At 37.1% G+C, this 12,991-nt stretch overlaps 1 protein-coding gene across 2 annotated transcripts in view; it reads left to right on the top strand.

Annotated features, from left to right (window-relative positions):
• Slk (STE20 like kinase) overlaps positions 1 to 12,991 on the top strand; it is a 57,996-nt gene that overhangs the window by 15,835 nt on the left and 29,170 nt on the right. For both annotated transcript variants that reach the window (XM_052761993.1, XM_052761992.1), the window contains exons 2-8: positions 2,893 to 3,057; positions 5,686 to 5,734; positions 6,051 to 6,200; positions 9,156 to 9,228; positions 9,349 to 9,543; positions 10,683 to 10,764; positions 12,576 to 12,704. In XM_052761993.1, the coding sequence (XP_052617953.1) occupies positions 2,893 to 3,057; positions 5,686 to 5,734; positions 6,051 to 6,200; positions 9,156 to 9,228; positions 9,349 to 9,543; positions 10,683 to 10,764; positions 12,576 to 12,704 (843 nt within the window). The remainder of the gene's footprint in view (positions 1 to 2,892; positions 3,058 to 5,685; positions 5,735 to 6,050; positions 6,201 to 9,155; positions 9,229 to 9,348; positions 9,544 to 10,682; positions 10,765 to 12,575; positions 12,705 to 12,991) is intronic.

The following is a 12,991-nucleotide window of genomic DNA, read 5'->3' as shown; positions in this document are numbered from 1 at the left end:
GGAACAAGGAAAAAAATAATAGGTGGAAATATAGAAAACCAAAAGGAGTTGGAACTTAACCTGTACTCTTTCAGGGTCCTGATTGGACCTGAGAATCAAATTGATCTCAGATGGATTATTAGGAGAAAAGCATACAAAGGTCACAGAAGTTTTACATAACATGGGACCCAAAGAAATAATAACATAGATATGCTTTGTTTGGATCTTAAGTTGAACAAAGGCAGTTGTGGAAAGCTAGACAAATGATGCACAAAGATTACAAAGAAAAACATTATTTTTTTTGAACAGGGTTTATCTGTTGGATTCTCTGGGCTATAGCTTCTGTTAAGAATGTTCTTTGGGGCTAGAGAAATGGCTCAGTGGTTAAAAGGGTTTATTGCTCTTATTAGGAGATGCAGGTTCAATTCCCAGCATCCACATGATGGCTCACAACCACATGTAACTTCAGCTCCAGAGAATCCAGTGTCCTCTTCTGGCTTCCTGCACACGTGTAGTGTATATAAACTCATACAGGCATCACGTAAAAACAATACATCTTTTTAAAAAAGAAGAAAAAAATAAAGATGTTTCTTTTGCTGTACTGAGAAAAGGCATCTTTCTTGCTTGACTTTAAAAAAATTACTTTTAAAAATTCTTGTTTTCAGGAATGGGAACTGTGAGAATTGTCTTTTTGCATGTGTTTTTCAAGGCTTTTTGTTGAAAGTAACCCTTGTATCAGAATGATATATTTGGAGTACTCTTAGATAATAATGATTAATGTGAAAAATGGGCTTGGAAACATCTGGATCTAAATCCTAGTTCTGCCTCTTACTAAGCTGCAAGATCTGGGGAAGCTTGTTACTTCTTGTCTTAGGGTTTCTATTGTCGTGAGGGGACACCGTGGCCAGGGTAACTCTTAATAAGGAAAACTTTTTATTAGGGCTGGCTTACAGGTTCAGAGGTTTAGTCCATTATCGTCATGGCAGGAAGCATGGTGGCATGCAGGCAGACATGGTGCTGGAGAGGTAGCTGAGAGTCCTACATGTGGACCCATAGGCGTCCGGAAGAGAGCAACACTGGGCTTGAGCATTTGAAACCTTAAAGCTGGCCCCCAGTGACATACTTCCTTCAGCAAAGCACACCACCTAACAGTGCCACTCCCTATGAACCTATGGGGGCCATTTTCATTTAAACTGCCACGCCTGTTTGTTTATATTCTCCTTTGAAGTGGGGGTAATAAAATATCTGGTGTTCTAAGGATTAAATAACAGTAGTAATAATTATAGCTAATACTTTTGAATTCTTACTATGTACGTCAGATATATTAAATGCTTATATGTATTTTAAGCATGGTTAATATGTATTATCTTAGTTCTCCCAAACCTGCAAAGTGTAGGTAAATTTTACTGGTGATGGAACTAAAACAGGAATTTTTAAAAAAGTTGCTGTAAGCAAAACAGCTTAGAAGTGGCAGCAGCGGAATGTGAGCCCCCAGCAGTTGAGCCTCTAGGGCAGTGAGCACCATCCTCCTGGCCTGAAAAGCACTTAGCCCTTTGCATAGCAAGTGGGATTCATTTATTTTTGAGACAGGATCTTGCTTTGTAGCTGTGGCTGGCTTGGAATTGACTGTGTAGACTGAACTGGCCTCAAACTAGTGTTGATTCTCCTATCTCTGCCTCTCAAGTGCTAGAATTGCAGGTGAGAACTACCTCACCCAGCCTGCATAATTAATATTTATGTTTAAGTTATCTTTTAAAAACAGTGTGTAAGAGAATGAGAAACCACAGGCTGGGAGAAAATATTTGCAGAAGACATCAACTAAAGGTTTGAAAACTCTTAAAACTCAATAATTAGAAATTTAAAAAAACAAAACATGAACAACAACCTCACCAAAGAGGATATACAGAGAACAAGTAAGCACTTACAAGATGTCCCACATATGTCTGTAGGGAATTATGATTTGAAACATACCCATAAGACTGTTGGTGATTACACAGACACCATTGGGATATGGAGCAGTATTCTCATTCAGCGCTAGTAGGGATGCAAAATGACACAGCCACTTTGGAATTCAGTGTGGTAGTTTTCGACACAAAAATAAGCCCATTATATGTTCCAGCAGCTATGTTGTTTGGTATTTCCTCAATAAGTTGAAAACTATCCATACTGAGATCTTCACCCACATGGTAATTCATAATTTCCAAACTTGGAAACAGCATGTGTCATTAATTAGGTGAAAGGGTAAACAAACTGGTACATTCCAGCACTAAAAAGAAAGAAGCTATCAAACCATGAGAAGAACTATAGGAACTTTTATATATATATATATATATATATATATATATATATATATATATATATATATACACACACACACACACATACATACACATACATACATACATACATACACACACACACACACACACACACACACCACACATATATACACACTAGATAAAAGCTAACCCGAAAAGTCTATTATTCTTTATGTCATTCTAGAAAAGGTGAAAGCAAGGCGGTAGTAGAAGATGAGTGGTTGTCAGCAGTCCGGGGAGGTAGAGGTGAATAGCTGGCGCACAGAGGACTTTTAGGGCAACCAAACCTTTCGGTATGAGGAAATGGTGGCAACGTTTCATTATACATTGTTAGATCCCATAGAATGTGAAGCACCAAGACTGAACCCTAATGTGAGCTGTGCATAGAAGTAATAATGGCATGTTAATGTAGGCCCATTGGCTTCAGCAAAGCAGGTGTAGACTGTGAGGTGGGGTTGTGGGGGACACAAAGGAACTTAGTGCTGCTGTTCAGTCTTGCTGTGAACCTAAACATTTTCTTAAAAAAGGAAAAAAATTGAAATGTAAAAGCAAGCATTTAAAGTGTGACAGATATTTCTGATACTTTGATTTTTAGGCCCAGAATAAAGAGACCAATGTTTTAGCTGCTGCAAAGGTGATTGACACCAAATCTGAAGAAGAACTTGAAGATTATATGGTTGAGATTGACATATTAGCATCTTGTGATCACCCGAACATAGTCAAGCTTCTAGATGCCTTCTATTATGAGAACAATCTTTGGGTAGGTAACTTCCATTCCTTTACAGAGCAGCCGGAAGGAGTTAATTGTCCTAAAGAGGTTGTGAACACTCATTTTGTGTGCTTCCTCTTCTATTTACTTACTTGCATTACTTGATTGAGGGTTGACCTGCCAGTGAGAGTCATTAACAAGATAACGATCCTCAGTTTCAATGGATGTTCAGTTTTAGTTTCAGATTATACTATTGCATTACCATTGTTTGACACTGGATCTAGGTGGGAAAGCTTGTTCAAGAGTATTACAGTTTCCAAGATACGTTTGTGTTTGTAGTTTCAATTTAAGTATTAAATATTTTCGAAGGATTGTTTCTCTTTTCTTTGCCCTTCCTTCCTTCCTTCCTTCCTTCCTTCCTTCCTTCCTTCCTTCCTTCCTTCCTTCCTTCCTTCCCTTTCCTTTCTTTCCTTCCTTCCTTCCTCCCTCCCTCCTTCCCTCCCTTCTTTTCCTTTCTTCCTTCCTTTCTTTCGTTAGTTCTTTCTTCTTGGCTTTTTGAGACAGTGTTTCTCTGTGTAGTTGTGGCTGTCCTGGAACTCACATTGTATATAGATCAGACTGGTCTCGAACTCAGAGATCCACCTGTCCTCTGCCTTCCAAGTGCTGGGATTAAAGGTGTGTGTCATCACTGCCTGCTGAAGGTTTGTTTTTCTGTGTGTTATTTATAATTTTTATCCCAAAGTTTTTGTAAGTCATGCAGTACTATGAGCTATGAGAGATGTAAAATTTTACACTAGTCTCAACTTCACTGCATGATGAAGTGGTTAAATTATATACATTTTGTTCATTTTTAAGAAAATAGTAATAAATAGATAAAGCAATAATATTTTAATATTTACTTGAACTAATATAATTTTATCAGGAGCTTTTTTATAAATTAAAAAAATATTGATTTATGTATGTGGGTGTTTTATCTGCATGTATGTCTGTGCACCATGTGCATTTCTGGTTCCTATGGAGGCAGGAGGAGGACATCAGATCTCCTGGGACTGGAGTTACAGATGGTTGTGAACTTCTGTGTGGGTCCTGGGAATCAAACCTGGATCCTCTAGAAGAGCAGCCAGTGTATGCGCTGTTGAGCCATCTCTCCAGACTCTCAAGAAAGCTTTTTATAAAATAGACTTTTAGATGTTTTTCTTAGAACAATGACCATATGGCTTGAAATCAAAAGGCTATTAGACCCATCTGCTGCCAGTTAGGAGCTTGGTTGGCTCAGCTCACTCTTGAGCCTGTGTTTCTCTGGGGGATGAAAAAAATATTTAGCTCTTGAATTATTTTTCAAATCATGTAATGAACTTGAAAATAAGTTGTAATCAGCAAGCACTTATAAAAATATTGTATAGCCTGGTGTGGTGATGTACACTTTAATTGAAGCACTCAAGAGGCAGAGGCAGGTAGATTTCAGTGAGTTCCAGGACAGCCAGCGCTATGTAGAGAGATCCTGCTTCAAAAAACAAAAACAAACTAAAAATTTTTTAAAAGAGGGAAGATGTATGAAATTACACTGTTTGCTAAAAATATTACTTTAAAAAAGTATAGTTATTATTGGTGTGGTGTCTCTAAAATACTTGTTCAGGGCTCTAGCCAAATATTTTTAAGTATTACAAGAAAAACTCTTAGACATTTTAACAAATAGACCTTTATTTGACACTATTGCAAAATAAAAATTTGGTTTACTCTGTGGTACAATTTAATGGGAGACATAGATATAAACAAAATAATCATACTACAAAATTATAGCTAGTACCAGTGAAGAAGATCAGGTACATGACAGTGATAATTGAGTTTGAATCTGTGTGTTGTGTGCCTGCCTGCCGGCCTTCTCCACCCTCCACCCCTCTTTTTTAAATTAAAATGGCTGGAGAGATGGCTCAGTTCTTAAAAGCATGTACTGCTCTTGCAGGGGACCCAAGTTTGATTCCCAGTACCACATTAGGTAATTCCCAGCTGCTTGTAACTCTAGCTCCTGGAGATCTGACACTCTTCTCTGGCCTTCAAGAGCACTTGCACTCATGTACACACATGCCTGCAGAGGTACATGAACATTATCATAATTAAAAAAAAAATGACTCTTTAAATTAAAATAAGTCTTCCTTTTTTCAGGATTTGTTTATTGAAAGTTAAACAATACATTTGGTCACTTAGCATTGCAATAGTTACTTGAAAGATGAAGGTAATAAGGTATTTCAGTAATAAAATCTTTTAAATGTATGAATAGTATAATAATTAAATAACCTATATTTGGTAATTTTAGAAAAGGATATTAAAAATTGTTATTTATAAAATTGGTCATGACTAAGTATGGTGAAACATAGCTGTTATCAGCCTTTGGGAGGCAGAGGCAGGAGGATTGCAGATTTGAGTCTAGCTTGGGCTCGACTCAAAAAATAAAAACAGAAGAAAAGGAAAAGGGGAGATAGGGTGTACTTCTGTAGCATGTTCTCCTGTGCATGCTCAGAAGACCATCCCTAAGACTTGTAACTGATGACAAAGAACCCTTCATGGTTAGCATGGCACTGTTCCTATAGCCTGGATAAAGCAGTAGCTTTTCATTTATCTGTCTTTGCTAAGTTTCTGAAAGTTGGTGTAATCACAGACACATTTTTTGTTTGTGTGCAGATCCTCATTGAATTTTGTGCAGGGGGAGCAGTAGATGCTGTGATGCTTGGTAAGTACCTCTGTTCTTATGTTTGCTTCTTAAATTGTTCTCACATAGAAAGACTTCAATCATGTGTGTACATATATGTAATTTTAGAGTTTAGTACATTAAGAAAATCAGCTTAATTATATTTTAGACAAGTATAATTCTGAAATGTAATGTTGAATATTCTATGTCAAGAAATTAATCTTTGTAGAAACTTAGCTCTTTTACAATAAATGATATTTGACAAGATCACAGGGGTAGTACTGAAAATATTTAGTTAGCTTTATGTTTTCATTGAATAGAAATATATACATGTATTTTTTTCACTTTCTCCTTGTAGAACTTGAGAGACCATTAACTGAGTCCCAAATCCAAGTAGTTTGCAAGCAGACTTTAGAGGCGCTGAGTTACTTACATGACAATAAAATCATCCACAGAGATCTGAAAGCTGGCAATATTCTTTTTACCTTAGATGGAGACATTAAATTGGGTAAGTTATTCAAAAGTTTGAATGTGTGCTTGGAGATTTATTCTGGAATGTAGTGACTTGCTGCTGTTCTGGCCTACCCAGACATGTAAAACAGGGAGAATTACTCCCAGCTGCTCTTGTAAACACTTCAGTGGTTAAACATTCCCCAGTTCTTAGGATTCCTAAGTACATGCACCTAATGACACATAAAGGAAGTAAAAGATGGTGAGTTTTTATTTTCAGAAGCAGAGACTTGCAAAACACTAGTTAGAATTTTTCCTGTAAATTTTTGAATATAGATTTAACACTTGTAAATGTTCTGTATTTGAGTATAATATAATTCTAAGCTCTATTTTTATTAAAACATATTGAATAGATTTTTTTGGTTGTTGTTCCACCCAGAGCCTTGCACTTTGTAAGCGAGTGCTCTGTCACTGCACTAACCCCCACCCCCAGTTTCTTACTCTATTTTCTGACATACTTATTAAACCATCAAGTAACCTTAGGTTTCAAAGTAAAACAAGTTTAAGGACTAGCATTTAATTTGGTCTTTGATACCAAAGGAATAAATGATGGATGTCATAAAAAGAATTAGATGGAGATTTTAGACTGAAGTTAGTTAAGTTCACACAGACACATAAGTAGAAGATAACTTTTCAGAAGGATTTCTAAAAGAGACAATTGAAAAAGAGACTAGTTGAACAGTGCTGTCTAAATTCATGTTTTTTGAAAAGTAAAATTATTCAAAAGCCATGTTGATTCCAGTGATTCTCACTATCCTATTTTACATTGTCTCAACATGTAATGGGACATCAAAATGAAATATGCTGAATTTTATCCTTATTGTACCATAAAGAGATATGGAAATCCACAAGAAAAGCCACATAAGTTTTTAGACACAAGCTTTGAAATCAGTGCTTAAGTGAAGAAATTGGACTTAGCCAGGCACCTTCCACAAGTCCTTTCACACGCCCAGCTGATTTCAGTCCCCATCCTTCCCCTTCCCATACTTTGTGTTGACTTTATCATCACTCATTGTGTTTCTTTATGGCTCAGTTATCCTATATTTATCTCTAATGTTTAAACTTGCTCATATATAAATTTTGATTTTTCTTTGGTATCTCTATAAATTACACACTTCTTCTCTATTCCTTTCTTTACACGGCAGCATGCATTCTCATTGAAGTAACATTGTCCAACCAAGAGAGCAGTATTTGATTGTTTGGAGGCCAAAAAAAAAAAAAAAATCATAATGATTTGTGACCTCTCCAAAGTCCACAGCATACAAACAGATACACAGTGTATATGTGGTATTAAAATTCCCAGTGAGTGGGACGATTAGCAAAATGTTCCTAAAAAGACTCCTTGAGGAGGTAGGAATGAAAGGCAGAACATTGACTCTGACCACTAGACTTGCACTTGCTGATCACGTGGTCATGAGATTTCAGTTTCTTTCTGTGTTTCCTTCAGTTAGTGGATGAAGCAAAGGCTTGGTAATGCTTGGTGGGTCTCAGGTGTGACGCCTTCATAAGACCAAGTGGTTGTGCATTGTTCTATTGACAGAGTGCAAGGCCTGCCTTCTACTTTGGTTATGGTTCTTCTTTTCCACCACTGGGTATTGAGTCAGGGCCTCACATGTGCCAGGAAAGCACTCTACCAAGACCAGCATCCCAAGCTTATTTTTGAAATCCACATTTCTTCTTTGATTGAGGCTGCAAAATGAATTATACCATTTTTTTCATTTGTTATTTTTGATAACTTTATAATCAATTAATTCTTTTCATTTATTACTATAAATTAAAAACAATTTTATAAGAAGAGATTCTCTTTAGTTTTTAGTTTTAGTTTTAGATTTGTTTATTTGGGACAAAAGCAAAAGAAAATATTTTATTTAGTTTTTAAGATAATTAGTTGGTTCTGAGTTCTAAGCTAAAATGGTCGGCTTACCCACTGATAAAGTTACAGTGCCGATGTTCTTTATAACGTAAATCAGAAGCCATAAAGCTTCCCATTTTTTCTTTGTAATGTAGTTAAGATTTTTATTTATTTTTTTAGTTAATCTCACTATACAGCCTAGAGTACCTTAGAACTCCTGAGTTTCCTGACTTAGCCTCCCATGTATTGGGATTATAGGTGTACACCACGATGCTCAGCTTTTGTAGTGTAATTTTATGAGGACACTGAGGAGATAGAATACTGTCATAAAGACTACTTTGCTGTAATTTTTTTTTCATACTATAGGAAAATATCTCCATTGATTTAATTGCAGCATACAACATTTGGCATTTTTTTTGAAGTGTATATACTGGTTTAATTTAAAGTGAACAATTTTTTTTGTTTTCAATTCTGAGGAATTTGTCATTATTACTATCATTTGAAGATGTATATAGATGGTGGTCAGTGTATTTGTGATGAAAAATTTGGCAGTTTCTTTTAAGAGGTGGCAGAGGATGATGGTGAGGATAACGTGGTAGAGGCTGGAGGGGGGCTCAGTGGGTGAAGCGCCTGCTGTGTTCATGGGGCCCTGGGTTTGGATCCCAAAAATCCCTGTAAAAGCTGGGCCATGACGGACGCTTGTAACCCTAGTGCTGGGTTGCTGGAAACAGGAGGAATCCTAGTGCACCCTAACCAGCTAGTCTTGCCAACATGGTAAGCTCCAACTTCACTAAGAAGTAATGTCTCAAAAGGTTAAGAGTGGTAGAGGAAGGCACCTGACATTGACCTCTGAACTCCATGAGCATGTATGCACACACCCTTTTGAACTCCATGAACACATGTATGCACTACATGGTACCCACAAAAATTTAAAAAATAATTAGAATGGCAGAGAAACCATTTCTCTTTCTGTTGTGTTTACCGTTTAGTAAGGTAGGCTTTAATAAATACTTAAAATGCTCCACTCTTCCATTTCATTAAATACAATTTACCATACTTAAAAGCTGTCATTAATGTTATTGTGTGATTATTTATTTCAAGCGGATTTTGGAGTATCAGCTAAAAACACCAGGACAATTCAAAGGAGGGATTCCTTTATTGGCACACCGTATTGGTAGGTATTCATTTTTATGCAGTTATTATTTTGTCCACATATAGTCATTGTACCGACTATAGTTTGTAATAACTGTTAATTAAACATCTCAACTTTTTATTTTTCTGTCTATGTTCATAGGATGGCTCCTGAAGTAGTCATGTGTGAGACATCAAAGGACAGGCCTTATGACTATAAAGCTGACGTTTGGTCCCTGGGTATTACTTTAATAGAAATGGCTGAGATAGAGCCACCTCACCATGAGTTAAATCCAATGCGAGTGTTGCTAAAAATAGCGAAATCTGAGCCCCCAACATTAGCACAGCCGTCAAAATGGTAAGCTCTTTTAAACAAAGTTTTTAAAGAACCAAAACTTGATGTTCTGTTCTTTTAGTTTGTTCAGGGTAAGTTTAAGTTTGGGAAAATGGCACAGAGACTATGAATGAGGAGACTGAGGTGGGTCAATTTCCAAGACTTAAGGACCTGGGAGAGTGGCTTGGTGATTAAGAGCACTGGCACCTCTGCTCCTTATAGAGGACCTGGGTTCAGTTACCAGCACCCACATGATGACTCACGTACTCTAGGTCCCAGGGGATCTGATCCCCTCTTCTGGCCTCTGTGGGTACTAGGAACACACTTGGTATATGAATGCAGGTGTTCATATCTGTACATAAAGTACAAATACCTGAGAAAGACTTAAGGATCATGGAAACCATTGTAAATCATTTCTCCTGTGTTAGACAGTGTGAATGAACTGGGTCTGTGTGGACAAGACATTTTCTGTACTGTATATTGATGTGTGTTTGTGGAACTTAGGGTAACAGTTTTTGTAACATTTTGATAACTTGTAAGGCTATGGCTGCCTCTCAGTGATTACCTGCTGTGGAATAACCCTTCTGTATGTACACTGTGTGAATGTATGTTTCAGTTATTGGTTTAATAAACAAGCCAACTGGCCAGTAGCTAAACAGGATAAATTTAGGTGGGAAAGCCAAACTGAGAATGATGGGATGAGGAAGGGTGGAGTCAGAGGAGTTACCAGCCTGACAGAGAATGAGTCTGATACACAAAATAGGGTAGTCATAAAAGCCATCCATGAGCCTTGGGGCAGCACATAGGTTAATAGAAATGAGTTAAGTTGTAAGAGCTAGTTAGTAACAAGCTTGAGCTATTGGCTGAGCATTTAAAATTTCTATTAAGTCTCTGAATCAGTTATTTGGGAAGCTGCTGTTGGTTATTTGGGAACAGGCAGTCGGGACAGGAAAACTCCACCTACAATCACCTGTGTGCCTTATTACATGTATGTCTAGTATTTACAGAATACATTTAATAACATTTTATTCTCATCAGTTCTCTTGTCATTATACTAAGTCAGTATTAATCTATACTAAACATAATTTAGTAAGGAATCTAGTTTTTTTTTTTTTTTAATAACAAGAAAGTAAAAATGCCATTGTTGACATTTTATTCTGCAGGTCTTCAAATTTTAAGGACTTTCTAAAGAAATGCTTGGAAAAGAATGTGGATGCACGGTGGACTACATCTCAGCTATTACAGGTAAGATGAGGCTAGCATGACATCACCAAGGTCAGAGTGTTTTAACATTGTCTCTAAAGAACACCTCTGCATGTACATGTGCACTGTACATGCGTGAGCACCACACAACACGCATGCGCACACACAAATTATGTAAGGTGGTTAGATAAATTTGATTTTACTTTAAAGCAGGGTCTGTTCCTTATATTTGAAATAAATATGTGTGTCAAATAGTATTATAGATAAACAAAATAACAAACCTTAGGGCAGTTGCTGAAAGGATGTGTGTGTGTAATGCCAGTATGGTACTGTTTTAGGCTGACCTGTTTATCTGAGGAGAGGGTGTGGGAAAATTGCCTTGCTGTGTTCAACAAGTATATCTCTATGTCCCTACAGCACACTTCCCAGAATTTCCTTGCTCCTGTAGTTGAAGATCTTAGCCTATAACAGACTGTGTTAGTCAGGGTTCTCTAGAGAAATAGAATCGATAGAATTAATCTCTATAGATGCAAACAGGTTTCATTAAATGGCTTACAGGTTATGGTCTGACTGTTCCAGCAATGGCTGGCTCCCGATGGAAAGTCTAAGAATCAAGTAGTTGTTCAGTCCACGAGACTGGATGCCTCAGCTGGTCTTCAGTATGTGCTAGAATCCCTCCAAAGGCTCTAATGCTAGTGAAGGAATGGACTTGCCAGCGAGAGTGAGGGAAACAGGCAAAGTGCAAAAGCTTCCTTCTTCCATGTCCTTTATATAGGCCGCCAGCAGAAGGTGTGGCCCAGATTAAGGTGGGTCTTCCCACCTCAGAAGATCTGGATTTAGGGTAGGTCTTCCCATTTCAAATGATTCAGTTGAGAAAAATTCCTCCCAAGTATACCCAGCAGCTTGGATTTTAGTTAATTCAGATGTGGTCAAGTTGACAACCAAGAATAGCCATCACAGACACTGTTAAGAGTTGAGAGCACAAAGATGAGTGAAATGTCTTTTACTCAAAGTTAGGATCAGTTAAAAAAGCAAAACGGGGATTTGTAGATACTTTTTAATAAAGGGCTTTGTAAAGTTTTATTAATACATCGATGAGATTTATCGTAGATACTAATGTAAAAACATGGTGTGTGCGTGTGCTTACTTTCCATGCTACAGTGTGTGTACGGTGGTCAGGGATGGTGACTTTCAGGAGTTGGTTCTCTCCTTCCACTCTGTGGGTGCTGACTGAACTCAGGTCCTTACTTTGGCAAAAGCACCTTTACCCACAGAGCCATCTCATTGTCCTCTTTTAGTTACTTGAAGAGAAGTGATACCTAAACTTAGAACGTACTTTAAATTTTAATTTAAAAATTATCTATGAAGTTTTTAAACATACAGAAAAACCAAATGTAACTTCTACTCAGTTACAAGTTGTTTTCATTTTTGACAAATTCCTTCACATCACCAAATGAAACAAAACGCAGGGGCTGCAAGCTGGCTCAGTCCAGGTCCCTGCAACTGAGCCTGGCAAACTGAGTTAATCTCTGAGATGGATCCACCTAGTGGAGAAAACACTGACTCCTGAAGTCTGACCGCCACATGCACACATGCAGACACTCAATTAGCAATAGTGTTTGTTATTAAAAAATAAAAACTAAAGTGTACACAATAAAATCCAGTTCAGACAGTCTTTACTTTTGTTCACTCTTCTCCCTCTTTTTCTTTCTAGGTATAGTGTTTGAAGTTGTGTACATTTTTCATATCCATAATTCATATTTTTCACACAGAGGATCTATTTATATATTGAGATTTATAAGCATTTCAGTTGTCATTGAATATACTTTTTTTTTTTTTTTAATGATTAACAGCATCCCTTTGTTACTGTTGATTCCAACAAACCAGTCCGAGAATTGATTGCTGAGGCAAAGGCTGAAGTAACAGAAGAGGTTGAAGATGGCAAGGAGGAAGATGATGATGAGGAAGCAGAGAATGCTTTGGTCAGTGTCACTCAGGATGTTTCATTTGGTGGAGTTTTAGAGAGAGGTTTTGAGATGTGGTGCACGTGTGTCTGAGGGGTAACAAATGAGGGCAGTACAAACCCTTCAATTTTAGAAGTGAAGTTGGTTACAAAGTTTCTCTTGTCACCTATATTCATCATGTTTATTATTGAAGACTGTCACTTTTTAAGGTTATTTTTGTAACTTCAAGTTTTCTAGAATATAGCTATTAAATATTTCACATATGAGTATAGATGTATAAAGCTATTTGGATGACCATCTTGTGG

Source organism: Peromyscus californicus, unplaced genomic scaffold (genome assembly GCF_007827085.1).
Source record: "Peromyscus californicus insignis strain IS unplaced genomic scaffold, ASM782708v3 Scaffold_4__1_contigs__length_199733344, whole genome shotgun sequence".
NCBI classification, from domain to species: domain Eukaryota; kingdom Metazoa; phylum Chordata; class Mammalia; order Rodentia; family Cricetidae; genus Peromyscus; species Peromyscus californicus.
The sequence above is the reverse complement of the archived record's forward strand: the minus strand, read 5'-3'. Positions and strand labels throughout refer to the sequence as shown.